The sequence below is a fragment of the Emydura macquarii genome, unplaced genomic scaffold (genome assembly GCF_026122565.2).
Source record: "Emydura macquarii macquarii isolate MOO-44397 ecotype Brisbane River unplaced genomic scaffold, CSIRO-AGI_Emac_v2 contig_1253, whole genome shotgun sequence".
NCBI classification, from domain to species: Eukaryota; Metazoa; Chordata; order Testudines; family Chelidae; genus Emydura; species Emydura macquarii.
In genome coordinates, this window is record NW_027131390.1 from 76,273,783 (window position 1) to 76,294,193 (window position 20,411).

The following is a 20,411-nucleotide window of genomic DNA, read 5'->3' on the forward strand; positions in this document are numbered from 1 at the left end:
CTGAGGTGTATAAAATTAAGCACATACCTAATTTTGCAGGATCAGAGCTTTAACTGGCATTTTTCTATTTCCAGGATGGTAATCAATGGAGATATTTTACTGTAACTCCCTATTTTGCCTAAAAAGCTTTTGTCCTAGGGCTGGGAGAAGAAAAAAACTCCTTGGACTTCTGCATCTTATCTTGCTCTTGGAAACACAGATGAGTCTCTACAGCTAGTGCTAGAAGCCTAATGTAAACCCTAACAGGTTTTAAAAATATCATACTATAAAAGTAGGAGTTAGAAATACTGTATCTTTTAATAACCAGAACTATGATTCAATGCATCAGGGAATCAGAGAGCCATTACACAGCTAAAAGACTTCAGACTATTCTTTTGATAACATGGATGCACAATCAGAAGATGTTTCTGTAGAAAATACCTGTTATGTACAAGATTAGTTTAGAGGGTTGTTTGCATTGTGCTTTTTTGTTTAACAAGAACAAAAATTCTGAAGTTAATGTTTACATATTGAACAATGCTCCATGCTAACAATTTTCATGTTAAAATTTATTAAATGATTAAACAAAACGTACTAAGTTTTACATTTACTAGAAAAATCTGTTTTACATATCAATGTTGCCAACTCATTGGGTATCACATTAATAAAAACAAGTTAGTTTATAATTAAATATATTAATACATACTAGTACTAACTTGAAAAGTGATTCAACTTACATATTTTATTTCAATTCCCTTTATCAATATTAAAAACAGGAGATTTATAATCAACCCCATGAATACAGTACAATTGCCTCATAACTTAATGGCCAAAATTTATTAATATTAAAATGTATTGTCTGTTGGGTGTCTGAAAAAAAGTGCTGTAATCAATCTTTTGACAATCCAGAATTCCCCCACCACAGTCCAAACAATGCATAGAACATACAGTCCTGGCATCCTACACCACACCCCAGCTCTTCAGCGCAGTCCTTGCCTGTCCTGTCCTTGTACCAACACAGCCACCCCACTCTTCCTAGAAGAAACCCCCACATCCTCTCTGTTGGGAGCATCTTTGCCAGAGACACATCCCTCACTCCCCCTGACCCTCTTACAGTTCCTCTAGGTCTAACTCTGGAGATGTCAGCAGGTGAACACCTTCACTACCTTCAGTTCTCTCCAGGATATAGCATTCTCTGAAGTCAATCAACAATACTCATGAAGCAGCGTGAGAGGAAGTCATTATGTAGCAATGCAAGGCCCTTTCCCTTTGCTCCCTAAATGCCTTTTCAGTACAGGAATAAAGGCGTGATCACATGTCTCAGACTTGAATCTTCTGTATCACAGAGCATTGTTCTACTTCGAGATCACTGGGGAAAACACTTTCTATCGATGTTTTATATGGGGATTTGAAAGCATCCTAGAAAAATATTCTAAGTCAATCAGCTTGTGACACTAAACAATAAGTGTAAATAGCCACATTCAAATTATTAAATGTTTCTCACTTGAAGATCTAGTAGTACATAGATGTGAAAGGTCTTTTGGGTTTTAGTCCTCTTAGTGTGATGAACCCTTGACTATGGTTCCCTCCAGTGGTTAACTAATCAAATTAGGGTTTTTTTACATTATTTCTTATATGTCCACAGGAAGTATATTTTGTAAAGATGATTTGTAAATCTTTATGACAAAGAATGACTGGTGAATTTATTTGCAAAATACACTTATGTAAAAATATTGTCACCACATTTATATTATGTGAAGTGAATTTTAATAAATACAGGTTTATATACAGATTTATATTAAATGTGAATGATGGATTGAATTACATACATTGTTGAAATGGTAATCTGTATTGATGCAGATACTGTACTTGCTTATTTCCTGTAACAGACATATGATATTCAGATTGTGTTAGACATTGTACACACAGACACAACCATGTGAACGCATAGCACTGGGAAGATTGCTGACTACTTCCCATTTATTAAGCTCAGGAACATATTTCTCAATACTCTGCAGATATGTTCCTTTGGAATAGGAATATCCTCCTGTTACATAGATGCATCCATTCATGACAACTGCACCACATTCCATTCTTCTTTCCATCGTATGAGCCATCTGCCTCCATTCATTTTGTTCTGGGTCATAGCAGTCAGTGACTGCGGTTTGTCCACCGACAAGATAGATCTTGTTTTGTAAGGCAACAGAACACAATCCATATTCTTCAGGAAGAAAGAGGAAATAGTTTAATTTAGAATAATAAATGTAAAACAAACAAGTAGTACTAGCTAGTTGGTGGAACTGCAGCTACATGACAGAGGTTGGGTGCCACAGTTCCAGGGTAACTGTATCTGTATTCCATCTCTGTGGTCCTTCAAGGGCACACACTTAAGGTTTCAGGCTCCAAGCCATTATTTCTCTTGGATGGAGACCTGCGTCCCTCTCCCTCCTAAATAGAGGTTTTAAGGCTGCACATCCCCCTGCAATACCCTATGATAACCCCTGGAAGCCAGTCTGCCTATGTGCCAGCCCCTATGCATTACCTTCTCTCCAAATGCTGTGAACAATGCATTGCCAGCAGTTACAAGTTACCACACAACTTTCTCAGCAAAGTGCATTTATTCTTAGGATTAAAAAAAGCACTACAGAGAAAGCATAAAAATAATAAAGGTTCCTACATGCTTACTAGACATACCAGAAATCACCCATCTTCCACAGTAGGCATCTGGTAGGCCAATGTCCCTTCCAACACTTCAGCAAGGTTTGGATCTTTCTTTGGACAAAAGGTCCTGTCCATTTGCTGAATCAAAAGGAAGTCTCCCTTCCCCCCAACTCAATTCAATTTAATCCTTTTATACCAAAAGCTCTTTCATTGTTTCCTACTCTTTGGAAAACCCAGCCTGAAGCAGTATATGCCTGGGGACTGGTCCTTCTGTGGAGCTGTTTACAATCTCATGGACTTTTAATAATCATCCCCTACTGTTTTCAATTCCTGCAGGAGAGGTACTAACCCTCTTCCAACAGAATTGCATGCAATCTCTGGCCCACAATGATATATAAAACAATTCATAAAATTAATACAATATGGTGCCCAAAGATATTGCATGTGGTTGCAACGTCGGTCACACTCAGGTCTTGATTCATGAGTCCATTGAAGTCAATGGGAAATTCTCCATTGACTTAAATTGGCTTTGGATCAGATCTGAGTTCTGAAAAACCTCAACCACTTGCTGCTATATCTGGTCTCAGGAAGGCTAAAGGTATCACAGAAACTACATACATTATAATTAGTGGTTAAAGAAAGTCTTTAAAAACAAATTATGTAGCAAAACATAGGAGGTAGATATGGAAGTCTATTCTATCCTTGTTCATACAGGATTGTTCCCTTCAGTTAATTTTCTTGTGCTTTCTTGTGCTCTTATCTAGTCTAGATTAGATTGGACTATATGATAGGGCTTCCATCACTTTTCTAACAAACTATCCCACAGTCAAATCAATGTAACTGTCAAGAATCAATCCTTCTTAGTTTCATCCCATGACAGTACAGGGAGGCAGTATCTCCTAGTGGATAGAGCACAGGACCACACTGGGACTCAGGAGACTTGGGTTCTATTCCCAGCTCAGCTACTGATCTACTGGATGATCTTGGACAACTCACTCCATCTCTCTGTGGCTCAGTTCTCCCGTACTGTAAAATGGGGATAATCATATTGACCTCCTTTGTGAAGTGCTTTGAGATCTACTGATGAGAGTTACTACGTAAGAGCTAGGTGTTGTTACTCCTCATTCTATTCAAACGCAGCATCCTCTTCCTTATTAGGGCTTATACCTTCCATATATTAGTAGTTTGTTATCACTGTTTTGTTCCTGGGCCAAAATCTTCTTACCTTTTTTGTCAATCTCCATTCCCCTATTGTTGCAGACACAAGACAATAGTTGATTGCATTGTGTATGATCTCTGCAACCAACAAAACTAGAATTAAACTTTATTTTTTTTAAATTAATATGTAGATTCTGGAGCAAAATCAGTTTGAGATTTTCTATTCTGCCAGCCAACAATCCATGTAAAAGACCTTACCAAATGCCAAGAGGGGATGGAGCTTCTAGGAAAATAGTGTACTGTATTAATGATATAGTCCTTCCTTAGTAATATATAAAATAGTAATATATTTAATAATTATATGCCAAATGCACTTCTGGAAAGCACTAAGGCAAGGTCTACACTAGAAAATTAAGTCAGCATAACTGCATTGCTCAGGGGTGCGAAAAATCCATATTCCTGAAGAGCGTAGTTAAGATGACCTAAATCCCCATGTAGACAGCACTAGGTTGATGGAAAAATTCTTCCATCAATCTAGCTACTGCCTCTCAGGGAGTTGGATTATCTATGCTGATGGGAGAGCCCCCTCCCATTGGTGCAGGTAGTGTCTACACTGAAGCACAACAGTGGTGCAGTTGTGCCACTGTAGCATTTTAAGTGTTGACAAGCCCTGAGATATTGTGATGATGAGGGCAGGAATAGACTAGAATAGAACACAGCCTGATTCTATAAACTGAGTTCCCTTAATACCCATTGAGCCTGCTCCTGCTCTACTGAAGTTAATAGTAAAACTCTAATTGACTTTAATGAGTGCAAGATCAGGGCAAATGAGTTCAAGTTTACACCTCACAGGCTCAGACAAAAGTATAACCTATGTACCTTGAGGAAGCAGTCACCTTTGGTCATGTTTTAGCTCGTTTTCCCTGGATATCTGGGGTGGGAATTGTGGCCCTTTCTTTTAAATAGGACCACTGAAATCAATATGACAGTTTACCATTGACTTTAATGGGCACAGGATTAGGCCCTAAAAAGACAAAGCAGAGAGCTCAGTACAAGCAGCCACAGTTAAAAAAAAAAAAAAAAAAAAAATCTGAAAGACACAGGCATGCCATACAAAAGTTACAAAGTCTGAGTACTGAGTCACTCATAAAACTCCATTCCAGCAAAGACGTGTGTATAACATGAGTGCACAGCTGTCACCAAGAAGTACACACTGGAGAGACTGAAAATGAACACATGACAAAGAGCACTTTCTCCAATCAAGGGGTTTTATAGTAATTAATAACCAGGTTCTACTGCTACTGAATGTATCCATTAGGGACCACTCATTTATTTATCTTCTATATTGCCTTTAATGCTAATGGTCTCCTATGCTTCACAATCATAAAATGCAGATGTACACAAATAAGAAAATGAAAATAAGAACAATGAGAACTTTATCTAGATTTCAGTACACTCAGCTTACTTATTTTAAAATATTGTTAAAAGTTCTGTAAAGTAAAACTTTGCTAATTGCAGGTACACAGACAAAATTCATATATTCCCCTCACAAACTGTACATAGAAAACAATTCAAAAGTTTCATTAAAAAGTGATTTTGGTCATATGGTAAGAATGTTTTTTCTAAATATAATTCTTCTTTTCTCTTTCTATAATATTTTGAGAGAGATAAGGTAGGTGAGGTAATACTTTTTATTGGACTGGCTTCTGGGGCTGGAAGATACAAGCTTTCAAGCTACACAGCGCTCTTTTTCAGGTCTAGGGAAGGAAGCAGAGATATTACTTCACCTACCTTGTCTCTCTCATCTCCTGGGATGAATGCAGCTACAACACCACTGCAAACAACTTTATAATATTTTAACACTTTCCATACTACATTAACATTAAACATTTACTTACTGGCTAACTAATCAAATATTTTGCTAGCTGTTAACCTAACAGGTTTTAAAATGAATTGCAGCACTTGAAGCTTATTCTCTTTACAAAAGAACACTATCAACAATGACAGAGATCATGAAAACTTCCAAGTGTAAGTAACCAAAGTCAAATTCTATATTCAGTAGGGAAGTGTTTCTGTTTACCTGGACATGGATTTGTAGTGATTATGCTCCATTCATTGCTACCTGAATGGTAGCTCTGAATTTTGTCATAGGTGCAGCTTCCCCTGTAACCATAGTGACCTCCAGTTACATAGATGACTTCATGCAGGACACAGGCTGTGGCATTTCCAACACCTATTTATAGTATTAAATTCACAGCACATCTTCAGATTCTGCAGAATACTCACTGCCACTTCCATCAATAACACAAAGTTGAAGTTACTTGTTAACTAATATTTTAGTATAAAATTATACTTCCCGGTATTTAAATAAATGTGTAATAAAAGCACCAGAGGGAACTCTTGTGACACATCATCTTGTCAATATAAGGCAAAGTAAACTAAAACAATAAAGCTTAATTTACATATTTTATTGCATATTAATCCATAGCAATTCACCCTTTCAGACCACAAAGGAACGATGTGTAATCTTTATATTTTAGATACCTTGTTTTGCAGTACTTAAAAAAGGTCCAACAAGGTGGGTGAAGTAATATCTTTTATTGGACCAACTTCTATTGGTGAATGAGACAAGCTTGCAAGCTATACAGAGATCTTCTTCAGGTCCGGGAAAGGTACTAAGAGTGTCACAGCTTGTCTCTCTCACCAACGGAAATTGTTTCAATAAAAGACATTACCTCACCTTGACTCTCTAATATCTTTGGGGCCAACATGACTACAACACTGCATACATTAAAGAAACACTGTCAAGTTTAGCATGTAAATTTAACTTATTTTAAAATTATTTTAATTTCATAGGGAATTTTAAATATTTTTTAAATCATCACTTCTTTACCAAGAAAAACTTCAATGGGAGTTAAGGTTACTCAACACCTCACAGAATTATTTTTACTGTTTTAATCCTCTGAGTGACATAATTAATGATGCCATTGTACAAACAAGGAAGTAAACAACTTTATCTCCATTAAAAAAATATAGTTACAAAAATGAGTGCTTGCCAAATTAATATGGACAAAAATTATCACAGAAATTATACACTTTTTAAGCTTCTAAAGAGGTATCAAACAAGAGAGCAAAACATCTACACAAAATAGTTTACAGCATAATTCTAATGTACTACTCCTTTATAAACTAGCAAGTTAGATGAATAAAAGTTTATAGAAAAAGATATGGACAGCTGAGTAATGGCTGCATGAGTAGTATGAATTTTACTGATTTCTAACATTAAGTTATTATCTATTTTCTAGATATTTTTATGTTACAGACCTCTGATAAAAGAGAGAATATGTAATTAATAAAAACATTATGCAGTGATTTAATTCTGATTTTTTTTTTTACTTGCAGTATCTTCAACAACAAGATAATACTCTTTGCAACAGTTCAAATTCAAATTTTAAAAATTAGTAAGAAAAGCAAATGTTTGGCAATCTGTAGAATAAACTACTAGCATTTTTTATCTTCACACCAAAGATCTTATTAAAAGCCCTGAACAGATAATACAGAGATGTGATAAAATTACATGAACAGAAATTCTGAATGAAGGAAATGTGACTAGAAAGAGATGCATAACTGATACCTGGAAATTGTTATTCTGATCAGAAGTTTTTATCAAATAACTGCTGTTTGGATGCAAAGTAATTACTGTCCATTGGAGCTAAAGCTAAATGATATTGTCATTAGAGTATAATCTGCATAAAAATATTACAATCTCTTTATTAGAACTCAGCATCTGGCTCCAAGCACTACTTTTTGAAGGTCCATTGAGCACCAGAAAGGCTAAAATTGTATGGTGACTTTTCTATGCTTTTCTAGGCCTGAAATTTTGCTCAAGAGAGGGCAAAGTTAAACCAAACATACTATCTGCATATTCACATTAGTGTTGTTGGATACAGTCCTATATGGAGTTCAGATGTTTGAATGTTTCAAGTGGTTTGGCTAATAGAGGCCTGAACCAAAACCCACTGAAGTTAATGGAAAGACTCCCATTTACTTCAATGGGCTTGGAGCAGACCCTAAATGTGGCTGTGGAGTTTACAGGTAATAAGTGGAAAAGGACAGACGTTGAGGCAATAAGAATAGGAAAGGTTACATACCTTTGATCATGTTTGCAATGGGAACCCATATCGTTTTTAAAGGATCATAGAATTCTGCTTCTTGTGCTGGAGCCCCTTTTCGGTAGCCCCCCAGAGAATAGACACAGCCACCCAAGGTAACTGCACAGTGATAGTACCTTGCATTAAGCATGGGGCAGCCTTCTGTCCATTCATCATTTTCACTGTTATATATCCACACAGTATCAAGGGCTTCTATGTTGTCAGTCCTATAACCCCCAGTGACATAAATATTGGATCCCAAACTAGTGACCCCATAGCTCTCCCTTGTGTGATCAGGCATCTCTGTTCCCTGGATCCAAACATTAGTTAAAGGCTCCCACACATGGACTTCTGATAAAGGATGCCAGTAATATCCTCCAATCACATACATGGCTGCTGTGGGTCTTTTGGAAATGTCTTTTGGATTGGTGTTTAATGCATTGTATATCAGAGACCTTATCTTGCTTTCACTAAGTTGGCATTTCTTTCGCAGGTTTAAGGCTGATCTTAAATACCTTTCATTTAAATCTATTTTGAGACAGCTCAGCAGATCAAAAATGAATTCAATTCTTTTCTCCACATCATGTGCTATCCACTTAACAACAGGTTCTATGGCTGCCTCTTCTTTCCAAACATTGAGATTCTCTCTGGAGAGAATAAACAGGAGTTTCTCAGAGCTGATTTCCAGAAATTCTTCCTGCCTCCACACTTCTTCAAATCTTGATAACAATATCCTCCTAGATTCTTTCTCTAGCTCTGAACAAAGATGGTATTCTGCGAAGGAGTGCATCCCTATGCAGTTGACAGTATCTACATGCCTTACCAGGAACTGCTCACAGGCTTTCTTTACTGACACAAACTGGAGGAGATCTGCGGCTTGGAGGAGACTTTGAACATTTCTCTCTGTTATTTGGATTTGTGATGTGTATGCATAATTCACCAGAGCTTCCAGTATAGTGTGGCTAACCCCAGGAAGATTGATCTGATTTTTAGATTTTTCTTTCATGTCAGCTGTGAACATTGCCTTAAAATAATTGCTACAAGCCGCTAAAACAGCTTTGTGGCAAAGCAGGATCACACCAGAAGCACCCTGAAGAGTAATATCTGTAAATAAGCCATCCCGGTAAAATGTTTTGAAAGCCTGCAGGAAATCCACAGGGTGAGAAAGATCGTTGTAAATATAGGTGTAGTCCTCTTCCTCGGTCAGAGCCATCTATGAAATAAATGTCAAACAAAAGGGGGCAATTTTCAGTTATGCAAATTGCCTTAGGTAGTCAGCGCTGAACGTGTTAATTGTCCGCGTACATTGTATCAATGCTGCCGTCCAAAAGGCAAAATATTTCCCAGTCATTAAGTAAAATCACACACACTTTCAAATAAGGTTTTATTCATGGCTTTATACACACTCAACCGCATCCAGAGAGATAGTAAACTCGATGCATACGGATGAATCCCCCCCCCCCCACTTCTAATAACGGGTCTGAGACAGACTTTGCCCTGTTCTGCTATTCAAACGATTTTACTTCGTACAGGCAGAGTGTGCACGGGAAAACCGATCACTCCCACCGCAAATATGGCCCAGGAACGGAGAGCAGGAAGCCATGTATCTCAGCGTTCTAAATCTAACTCCACGTGGGGGTCCACGCGCAATCGGTTTGTAGGAGACGGGCTGCCTAGTTCAACACTGACATGGCTGGGGAAGCGCCAATGGCCAGTATCGCGGCGTGGAGTGGCAACGGCGCGGAGCCTTGCAGGCAGCACTGGGCGCCAGCCAGCTCCTAGTGGCTAGCCAGTCCCCTCGCACAAAGGGCTCCCCCTGCCGTTGCTGCCTGAATCCCAGACACGACAGCTGGGCTTGCCCTGCTCGGGGTTGGAGGAGCGCTGCAGGGACGCCTGCGCTGTGGCTCAGCAGCCTCCGTCCGTTCACCCCCCGCCAGCTTGCAGACGCTCCGGAGTCAGCGGCAGTACCAGGGGAGAGAACGCCGCGAGGATCCCTGCCCCGCCCACCTGCCCTGGGGGCGGCCCGCGCTGCCCTCTCGCAGCCACGCGCCGCCCTCAAAACCCCCCACGCAGCCGGGAGCCGGGCTGAGCTGGGCAGCCTGCGGTGACCGGCGTTATCCGCTTGCAGCGCGGGCGGCCCAGCAGCGCTCCCCGCTACTTACTGCCTCAAGCTCCGGGCGCGGCCAGCAGCGGAGAGCGGCCGTGGCAGGCGATTGAACGAGTGGAGGTGTCGCAGTGATCTGCCTCCCAGGCCACCTCGTGCGCTCGGCTCCGCCGCTTCCCCCCAGTGCCGCGACCCCTTCTCAAGGTCGCCGCGATCCCGCGAGAAGAAGCTGTCGCAGGGGTCAGTGGGACTCGGTGCTTAATTTGTGCCAGGGCTGAGCCCTGCACCTGTGGGCTTGCTGCAGCAGTTGTGAATATAAAGAAATTGCTTGAGGCCCAGCCCCTTTCATGACAAATTAAGCACTGGTCAAACTGTAGGGCAGGGCCTGGGGCTGCTGCAGCTTTTCCAGGATAGCAGCTCCGTGAAGCCACCAGGCAAAGGGAAGCTACACTAGAAGGTGGCTTTTACAGTGCCCCGCAATGGTATATGCGCCAAGCACCCCCAGCAGCTGCCAGGGCTTGAATCATCTGCATCCCAGCCATGCTCTACACAGCAAACAGCCAAGGCTACATTCGCAGCAGGGTTAATTGCTCTAGGTGTATTGTAACCTGCTCGGGTAGGATCCTCTCCGCCGGTGTCGAAGGCACTCTCAGGGGTGCGCCGGGTCACGTGGAGAGCTCCCCACATGCGTCTCAATCTCCTCCCACCCAAATGTGGTAGAGAGAGACTACATGAGGAACATAGCCAATGATCCATGCAGAAAACCCACATAAAAAAACTGAAGGTAGTGTGAAGCCTAGGGGAGGGGACCACTTAGGAAGGAGAGAGATTTAAGATTATTTTTTCTTGTTTTTGGTGCACTTTTTGTGAGTATCAGAGAAAAATGAATCTTAAAGAAGGGATTTAAATGGGAAGAGGATGCAGCTGACACACAGCTCTACTTACCCTTCAACCCAACTACACCACTACCACCAAGATGCCCCATTGCTTGGACAACTTGAATTCAGGGATAGAGAACAGCTGATTGTAGCTGAACATAAGCAAGACAAGGGTGATGCTGATTGTCAGAAGAAAGGACTGTGAAGACTTTGCAGCCATAGTGGAATGTCCTGTGATTGAAATCACATCCACAGTTGATCCATTCAGTCCATAGTGCTCCTAGAGTCATTGCTGACACTAAGGTCTCACATAGCAGCATCTACAAGTAATGCTTTCTACCATCTGTCTGGGTAGGAGACTCCATTCAATCCTGCAGATGATGACCTGGCCTAGGTTGTGCGCGTCTTGGTCACCTTTCAGATGGATTACAGCAACATGATACCTAGGCTTGAAGGGATCAGCTCTTCACAGCTGGGCATGAAGCCTTTAGGAAACGTCAGCTAGTACAACATGTTGTAGTGCATCTCCTTACCACCACAGGATATAGTGAGCACCTCACATCTGGCCTCGGCTCTCGATACTGGCTTCTGACAGAACATCAAGTCAAGTTCAAGATCTCAGTTCTTACCTTCGAGTTGATCAAGCATGACCCAGCATATCTCAGAGGCCACGTACCGTTCCAGGATGAGGCCCATCGTCACTAATTCCTCAGGTGCAATGGAACTTTCTATCTCAAGGCTACAGCTCTGTGCAAAGGAGAGCTGTGGAATGAATTCCCACAGAAACTAAGAACCATACAAACCTCACCACCTTATGCTCTAAGAGCAAAATACGCTTCTTTGTCCTTTCTTTCTCTAATATAAACACATAGCAGCACATACATGTTTAGTTAAAAAAAATCAAATCCTACAAAAACATACACCACACATCAATTTCCCTCTTGGGGAGAGGATGGGAAAGAAAACTAACCACACGTGGCACATGTTAATCACATTGATTAATGCGTTATTGGAAAGCACTGAGATATTCTGGTGATGAAGGCAGTACAAAAACCTATATAAAATAGATGCTGAATGCTTCAGTGGAAGTTATAAAATCTTTTAACACACTTAATTGTGGATTAATAGGAGAACTGAAAGTCCCTATGCTATTTTTCTTGTCAAATACCTTTCACAAATGCTAAATTAAGAGATTTAACAACAAAGAACAATCACACTTCCTGATGTAGCTATAGTTCCTTCTGTGAGTAGCAAAAACTATTGAATACTTATCCAATCTTGGATTTTTCAGTTGTAAAGTGCCAACCTATAAAGCCACAGCAATGTTCAAAGATGGAGGACAAATGATTACATTAACAATAAAGTATCACTGCAGAATCACAGAATTCAATTCAAGGTCTCAGCCCTTATTGTCAAGAGGGGAGATCCTGGCCCTGTTGACGTCAATGGCAAAACTTGCATTGACTCCAATGGAATCAAGATTTCACCCACAGTACTTAATGATCTGGGCCTGGGACATGTGAATGACAAATAAACGAAATCTGCAAGATGAGGATCATTATTGACAGCTCTGTTCCCGTGGCACAATTAAACTGTCTAAATGAATAATAATACCTTGAAGGCAAAGCTAATTTCTACAGAAGATGGCATTTTTCCAGGGTCTGGTCCAAGACTGTTTAACAAACCCTTACATGACCTAACAACCATCACAAACTTTGCAACTTTCCCTTTCCAAATTCAAGGTGCACTTCTTTGAATTGGCCTTTATTAATAAAAAAAGCACAGAAACTAAAAACACTATTTAAACACACACAATTTCCTCCTTTGGAGAAAAAGGGAAAAGACAGAATCATGTAGGACAGCAGGTCACATTCCTTAATGCATTACTAGAAGGCACTCAGATACTACAGAATAGGAATCTGAATAGAATATCTTACATTTTTAATTTAGTTTATTTTACTAAGTCTAGCCATCTCAACTACTCTAAGGAGAGAAGCCAGCACTGACGTCCCCAAAGAGAATAAGGAGCTTCTCTATGACACACTAGAATATGAAAGCAAGTATGGATAAAAGGAATACATGGAAAATATTGTTCATTGCTTGCAAACTAAACACTACAGAATCTATATGAAACATTCCTAAAACTACAATACCCGCCTGGAGAAGTGAAGAAACAAATTGACGGAGCCAGATGGGTACCCAGAAGTCACCTACTACAGAACAGACCCAACAAAGAAAACAACAGAACACCACTGGTCATCACCTATAGTCCCCAGCTAAAATCACTCCAACACATCATTAAAGATCGACATCCTATCCTAGCAGATGATCCGTCTCTCGCTCAGGCAGTGGGTGGCAGACCCATCCTGGTTTACAGACAGCCCCCCAACCTTAAGCAAATACTCACCAGCAACCATACACCCTACAAGAAGTCCAACCCAGGAACCTATCCCTGCAACAAACCCCGTTGCCAGCTCTGCCCACACAGACTCTAGTGACAGCATCACTGGTCCTAACCACATCAATCACACCGTAAGGGGCTCATTCACCTGCACATCCACCAATGTTATATATGCCATCATGTGCTAGCAATGCCCCTCTGCCATGTACATTGGCCAAACTGGACTATCACTACGCAAAAGGATAAATGGACACAAATCAGACATAAAAAATAACATCCATAAACCAGTCGGAGAACACTTCAATCTCCCAGGGCATTCTGCTGCTGACCTGAAGGTTGCTGTACTTCTCCAAAAAAACTCCAAAAACAGACTTCAAAGAGGAACTGCTGAGTTAGAAATTATCTGCAAACTTGACACATTTAAACTGGGTTTAAACAGAGATTTGGAATGGCTCTCTCATTACAGAGGTAAATTGCTTTGATCACCAATTCTGACCTCCTACTCAATGGTTGTCTTTAGACCTCAAGTACCCGGCTTTTATCCACCTACCCCATTGTTCTCTATACACTTATAGGAGGCATCATATACATATACATGTTACCCATTTGCTGCATCATTTCTACCTACTGCATATGAGGAAGTGAGCTGAGGCTCACAAAAGCTTATGCCTGCTGAAATTAAATTTGTTAGTCTTTAAAGTGCCACAGAACTCTCTTGTTTTTGCTGTATACAGACTAACACGGCTACCCCTCTGGAACTAAACACTGTAAAGGATTAATTCACCTCCGTTTTAACACGGTTTCAACAAAAGTGCTGAAGGCTATGCCTGTAGAAATGCTAACAAAATGAAGGTGAAATGTGAATCATGGAGAAAATGTCCTGTATGTACAGACAGGGTCTTTTAGGTTCTACTGCTCAGGAAATTAGATTAATAAATCCAGTTAAATTTGCAGTTGTGTTTTGTTAAAATTGAGTTGAATTTTTATTTTTAGAATGAAGGTTTCCAGGGCTTATGTCTACATTTCTATGAGTTAACATGCACTAGCAGTCACACTGGCAATGACTATTCAATCATGTTACTTTATTTAAGGCCTAATTTTCAAACAACTATTTTTACACAGACAGGGAATGGAAGGCTCTGGCAGCACGAATGCAAACATCTTGTTTGTTGTAGCAGCAGCAGCTTCTCAGTTGTCAGGTTTTATTTCCAAGACAGCCAGCATTAAAATTTGATACCACCAGCCTTCCCACTGACCAATGACACAACATTGTCACCAAAGAGACTGGATAAAATGCTTGGGACCATGCAGGGAAATGTTTTAAAGACTGATGTGTATGGTTTAAGTCCTCATTTAAAATTTGGATGCAGGGTGACAGCAGTTCACAGGAGTTAGAACTTTAACTCCAAAACTACAGTCCCTAAATATATTAGGGGCTTTTTGCTGCTTTATGGCAGCTGGGCATAATGGGAACAATGGGTTTGGTGATGCACCAATGGTCAAAAAGTCATGTAGAAGTTAAATTATTTGCTTGAAGTATTTGCTTAAAGTATTAATAGTTAAGTGTAAATATATTTAATGTGAACCATTTAATAAATGTTTTTGCATTATTAAATGCATTAAGGGATAAATTTTGCAATCCTTACTCACATTTGTGAGCACTTATTCACACACACATCCCCATCAGGTGAAATCCTGGCCCCAGTGAAATCAATGGGAGTTTCATCCACTGACTTCAATGAGGCTGCTTGTGGGAATAAGTGCCCACCACTGTAAAAATTGCAAAATCTCACACTGTTTATTATATTCCATAAATACCCATACTCTTTCTCCCTGCTACAGCAGTGGCACTGTATTTTCTATGGCTGCATATGGTGTATAATTTTTCAGGTTATATTTTATCCATGATGCCAGCCTCCATCGCCCACTTATTACATTTTCAAAGAAACACCTGCATGCTTTCTCCCATGTTGCCCCTTACCCTTGGGAGGAGATAGTTTTGTGGATGTTTATAACTGTCTTAAAACTCTTTTGCCGTGATGACTACAAAAAAAAACTTGACAATGGTTAGACTTCTGGTATGCTGAGATCACAGCTTATCATGCTGACCAATATTGTCTCAATGTTTTCTTGTACGTTTTCCTCCATCTGTCTTATACTTAGATCATATCTGTGTTTTATACAGAGCATAGCATAATGAGGTCCTGGTCCATGATTGAGGCTCCTATGTGCTACAATGATACAAATCATAATTTATTCTAACCAGAAGCTACTGTTTCAATAACAATGGAAATCCCTGTGGAAACACTTTCACATCACCAATTCTACAGTGTAAGTTTATTTGTTAATTATGGGCTTTTGCTTTGCAGGAAGTTAAACAGCAGTTTACATCAACCTGTGGGAATTAACTGGTTTGACAGAGAGGCCCTCAGAATCACTACTATGATTGAGGATATCAGAATTTTGTATTTTAAACTGTGTTGACCCTTCAGCCATTGTCACATTTTGTTCAACCCTGCATCTAGAAAATTCATATAAGCAGCACTTACCCTGAACAATTACATGTATCTGGGGAAAAAAAAAAAAAAAAGAGAATCATTACTCACATTTTTGAGTCTACTGTTAAACTGACCTTTTTAAAAAGAAACACTACAGCAGCATTGGAGCCCATTAGAAGGGATTATAAACCAGCTTTCAGTTGCTACAATAAACACACTTCATTAGTATTTAATAATTATTCCCAGTTTTCCTACCAACACAAGGTCTTTCAGTAATTTACACTTACCAGGGAGTTGAATCTATTCACTTATTGGTGGTAACAAATGACTTGTAATCCTGTCCACCAGCTAGTAGGAGCAAGAGTGTATTTAACATATTTAGGTTAGTTTTCCCTTGCTTAGTCTGCACTCACTTCCTGCGTCTGCTTGGGTACATGATGTTCAGAATGCAAAATAAAAATTTTCCCCCTTTGTAGTGGAGATGAACTTCTCACCGAAAGTGACGTGGCACTCTAAATATCCACACTTTAAATGTTTATTAGACTGGATATGTATCTAGACTCCAACTTGGACTCTTTCAACTGCAGTTATCTACATACATGACAAAACACTTATTTTGTACTTTTTATGAGACATTGAAGACTAATTTAGGTCCATAATTTGTCTTCAATGAGATTTAAAAATAATCTGATTTTTTAAGTCATTATATGACACTCCTGGCATGGGTTCATTCTACTGCAGAGCTGCAAGCAGTTAGCAGAGGGAGCACAAGTTAACTAACCAGTTATTACCCAAACCATTGGACTTCAAGAAAGGTTTTGATAAATAGTTAAGATGGAAATTACAGACTGCTGTTGGACCCTAAAGGGACAGAATTCTTCCCTCCACTTACACTGGCAACAGGGAACAAATGCAGGCAGAAAGTGAGCAAGAGCTCAAGTAAAACTGAGCAGCAACTCCACTGTTGGGAGGCCTCATGGTGAATATAGAGAATCCACCATAGACAGCAGGTTCCCATGCCATCAGGTGCGAAAGTACATGGCAAAGAGTCATATGTCAAAACTGGAGGTCTGGTCCAGCATTTGCTCCTTATAGTGGGAATAAAGTGGTGATAGTTAATGGATTGGGAACTGCTCTATTGTCAAGAGGAGGCCTTGGGCTCTGTGAAGGAGGGTTTCTGCTCCTGCAACTCATGGGGAAGGGTCAGAAATCTGCATCTTTAGAAGCAGATTTAACAATAGATTCCTGAACTACCTCTGGATCTGGGGGCATTATACCCAGTCCCTCCAGCAAGACATCCAATACAACTTCACAGATTGGGGCCTCAGGGATTTTTGGCAAGTAAAATATCCCTTTTACACCTTTTTCCATAATCAGCATTGATTGAGCCCAACTATGTGGATGAGATAGGTGGAAAGCAAGAAGATGATTACTGTGCACAAGATAGAAGGCAGCAAACCGTTTATGGCAATAGTTGGGTTTCAGTTCTTATATTTCTGAAGGGGTGACAGAAATCATGGATTGTGAAAAAGAAATAGAATACATGACTAAAATAATCTGTGGACTGGCTCCCCATTCACATGTGTTGTGTCATGTTTCTGAATGAGAACTGAAGAGGACTCTTGTTCCCATGCACATTACTCCTTAAGGAAACAGAGGATGCCTTTGAATGACAAAAGGCACTCCCTCTTCCCACAGGCTTTGGACATTTGAGCTCCAGTGAGTATGCCTTGGAAGGATGTACTTTTGTGAAAACATAAAAGGCAGTTAAACATATTGCACAAACATACACATTACTCGTTAGACAGACGTTAATGTTTAGATTATCTTAAAGCCAATAAAAACTATTAGAAAACTTGCTTTTGCTTCATAAAATATTTAGTACTTTAATGTGTCTCTTTAGACCAAATGTACAAGACTATAAACATTAATTTACATGTTAAAATATTTTTGCTGCTTTAACAAATATACAAAACCAATAGTTGCAGTACCTTCTTTTTAGTACCTGGTATAAATCTTATACTTGAACACTGCATGAAAAGCCATTGTTCTGTTCAGATGGGGCAGGGTTTACTGCACAGAAGTAATTTGCACAAACTGGTAAAGTAAAGATTTGAAAAAATAGTTCCTCATCCCTGCTTTTCTCCCTGCTCCCTTCCTCCCCAGCCGCCATTTACACAACTGAAAAGCTCATACTAAATGATTTTCCATATAATAATCCATTTCAACATGCTCCCTTTCCCACTATGGTAAAGAATAAACAATGCTTTATATTCCGTATTTCAATGCCTTAGTTTCAGATACTAGCATACTAATATTGTAATTGTATGCTTTGAGGCAGATATAGTTATTATTCACTCCAAGCAAGATAAAACACCCTTAACAATCTACTTTTATCCATCTTTATAGTTTAAGTTACTCCTTTAAAAGTAATTTCAAATGAGACAGAATTTCAATACCTGATGACCAAACTAGAACAGAAGACTGCACAGGACCAAGACCCTGAGACAGCTGAGAAATCATTTTCTGTAACGTATACCCTTGTCTGGGCATAGCAATGTCATCCTTCTTTAAAAAAGTTACTGGACAGAGATCATTCCCACCATCACCTATATATATTATTTTTGTATATTTTACTCCTTGCTGTAACTTTTTATCTACAAATTCTTCCAACACTTTTCTTTTGCAGAGGTTTTTAGGGCAATCTGCACAATGATGAGTGTGAAAATTCTGCACAGTAAGATAGCCAGTGCCACTGAAAGTTGCAGGATTTGTAAACACTTCATCAAGCACTTCATGAAAGTTAGCAGCTTTTAATATCCAGTCAATAAATACTGTATTAGAATCTGAAATTATTATACAATCAAAGAAATCTTTGTTCTTGCCAATAAAGTCTAAAAGATCTCTCATTCCAGTAGTGAAAGGAATTGTTGTCATAGTTCTTTTCATCTCATCTTCATTTACTCCACTGTCTCCCAAATATCTAAAGACTCTGCTCATGTATTCTGTCCAATGTCCTTTTTGATATGAGTTTCTTAGTTTGTTAGGCAGTTTTTCCTGAGGAGCACATTTCACAATCCAGGTGTCACTGTTTTCATCTATGACTGTATAGTCAAAGTCAAAAACCAGAAGAAACTTCATAGCTGTTAGGTAAGAATATATTCTGAAAAAAGGAGAAATATTTTGTTGATATAAACAGAAGCTTCTACTAAGTATTGAATATGTACCCTGATCTCCTGCTTGGAAAAGTGCAATTCTGCAAGCAAAAAAGGTCAGGACAACTATATAAACATAGTGAGCTGTTTATGAGCGCTACAGCTGTAGGAAAGGTTGCGTTCAAGCAAGCAGATGATCTATAAACATCAATATTGTAATTTAATATCCAACTACATTTTTAATAGAATGGTATAAAAAGTATCTGAAAAAACAATTATATTGTTACTCACTACTAGTCTTTGCTGACACAAACTTAATCTTGCATTCCTTAAACAGCATCATTTAAACAGCCAGGTTGCACTTCAGTTCTAAAATTTGTCTTCCACATCACCAGCCAAAAGAATTCTCTCAGGTGAAATCTTCAGCTTGCAGACAGGAGAAGGAAGCATTTTATGAAAACCTTGAAGGAGACATTTGCAGATGCTGCTGTTGCCAGGAGTTTAACCGGTTTTCTCCCCCCTATAAAAAACACAAACAAACCTAGTAACATTCAAGCAACTACCTTGTGTCAAAATCAAGAACACAATACTGGTGAATATTAGTGTTGACTTGCCATAGAGAGAATTGTAGATGACTTAATTTACTGTGGTCCTGCAACATTAGCATCTATAGACCAACCTCAGGGAATCCGAATACTCTGGAGAACAAAACCCCTCACTTTTTCTTTAGTGCAGTTCTAGGCGTTCTGCCTCGGTAATAACTTCGCCCATCACCTTTTCATCATTCAGAAAGAAGGCAGGCAAGTCAACAGCCGTTATGTTATCAATATGTAAGCTACAGCTCAAACTCTCTCTCAGCCCCAGTGGCTCTATGAAATACACCTGCGGCACCGATGGAGCTAGGACTATCCATTGCCCCCACCCCCGGCCCGATACAGAAGCAGAGAGGCACAAAGCACAGGCAAGGGACGGGACAGCAACGTTCTTCCTGCGCTCTGGGAACGCCGCAGGCAACGGGGCAGCCACCGCAGGGACACCGGCAGCATGCCGCGAGGAGCGGCGGGGGAGGCAGGCCAGGCCGGAGCCAGCCAAGCCAACCAGGGGCTCTCAGCAGCCCGGCGAGGCCTCAGAGAGGCGAGTTCCGACAGGCGCCCGGGCGAGGCTCGCGGCGGTGGCGGCAGCAGCCGGGAACACGCAGCGTCACGGGCAGCAGCCGTGAGCCGGGCCGCGCGGGGCGCTTACCACCAGCTTGCGGGCGGCGGCAGGCCGGGGCTGGGGCCGGGGCCGGGGCCGGGGCCGAGCCGGGACAGGAACAATGGGCGGAGCCGCGCCACACCGGCACCGATAGGACTCGACTAGGGCAGGCGCTGAAAGGCCCGCGCCAGCCCCCCCCTGGCCTCCGACCTGTCCCTGCCTGAGCCTGCGC

At 40.4% G+C, this 20,411-nt stretch overlaps 2 protein-coding genes across 5 annotated transcripts; both read right to left on the bottom strand.

Moving 5' to 3' along the window:
- Window positions 1-278: 278 nt before the first annotated feature.
- Window positions 279-10,342, bottom strand: KLHL23 (kelch like family member 23). Of its 3 annotated transcripts, XM_067549275.1 has the most exons (5): window positions 10,112-10,342; window positions 7,950-9,162; window positions 5,879-6,031; window positions 3,866-3,936; window positions 1,909-2,200 (listed from the first exon to the last, which is right to left on the bottom strand). In XM_067549275.1, the coding sequence occupies exons 2-5, from the start codon at window positions 9,160-9,162 to the stop codon at window positions 2,048-2,050; spliced, it is 1,590 nt and encodes a 529-aa protein (XP_067405376.1). In that variant the 5' UTR covers window positions 10,112-10,342; the 3' UTR covers window positions 1,909-2,047. The 3 variants fall into 3 exon arrangements, with proteins under 3 accessions (XP_067405375.1, XP_067405377.1, XP_067405376.1); XM_067549274.1 differs by lacking the exon at window positions 3,866-3,936 and having other exon boundaries at window positions 279-2,200; XM_067549276.1 differs by lacking the exons at window positions 3,866-3,936; window positions 5,879-6,031 and having other exon boundaries at window positions 279-2,200.
- Window positions 10,343-17,690: 7,348 nt separating this feature from the next.
- Window positions 17,691-20,350, bottom strand: PHOSPHO2 (phosphatase, orphan 2). Of its 2 annotated transcripts, XM_067549277.1 has the most exons (3): window positions 20,228-20,350; window positions 19,277-19,505; window positions 17,691-18,993 (listed from the first exon to the last, which is right to left on the bottom strand). In XM_067549277.1, exon 3 carries the CDS (start codon window positions 18,969-18,971, stop codon window positions 18,246-18,248), a length of 726 nt encoding a protein of 241 aa, XP_067405378.1. In that variant the 5' UTR covers window positions 18,972-18,993; window positions 19,277-19,505; window positions 20,228-20,350; the 3' UTR covers window positions 17,691-18,245. The 2 variants fall into 2 exon arrangements, with proteins under 2 accessions (XP_067405378.1, XP_067405379.1); XM_067549278.1 differs by lacking the exon at window positions 20,228-20,350 and having other exon boundaries at window positions 19,277-19,871.
- Between the last annotated feature and the right edge of the window lie 61 nt (window positions 20,351-20,411).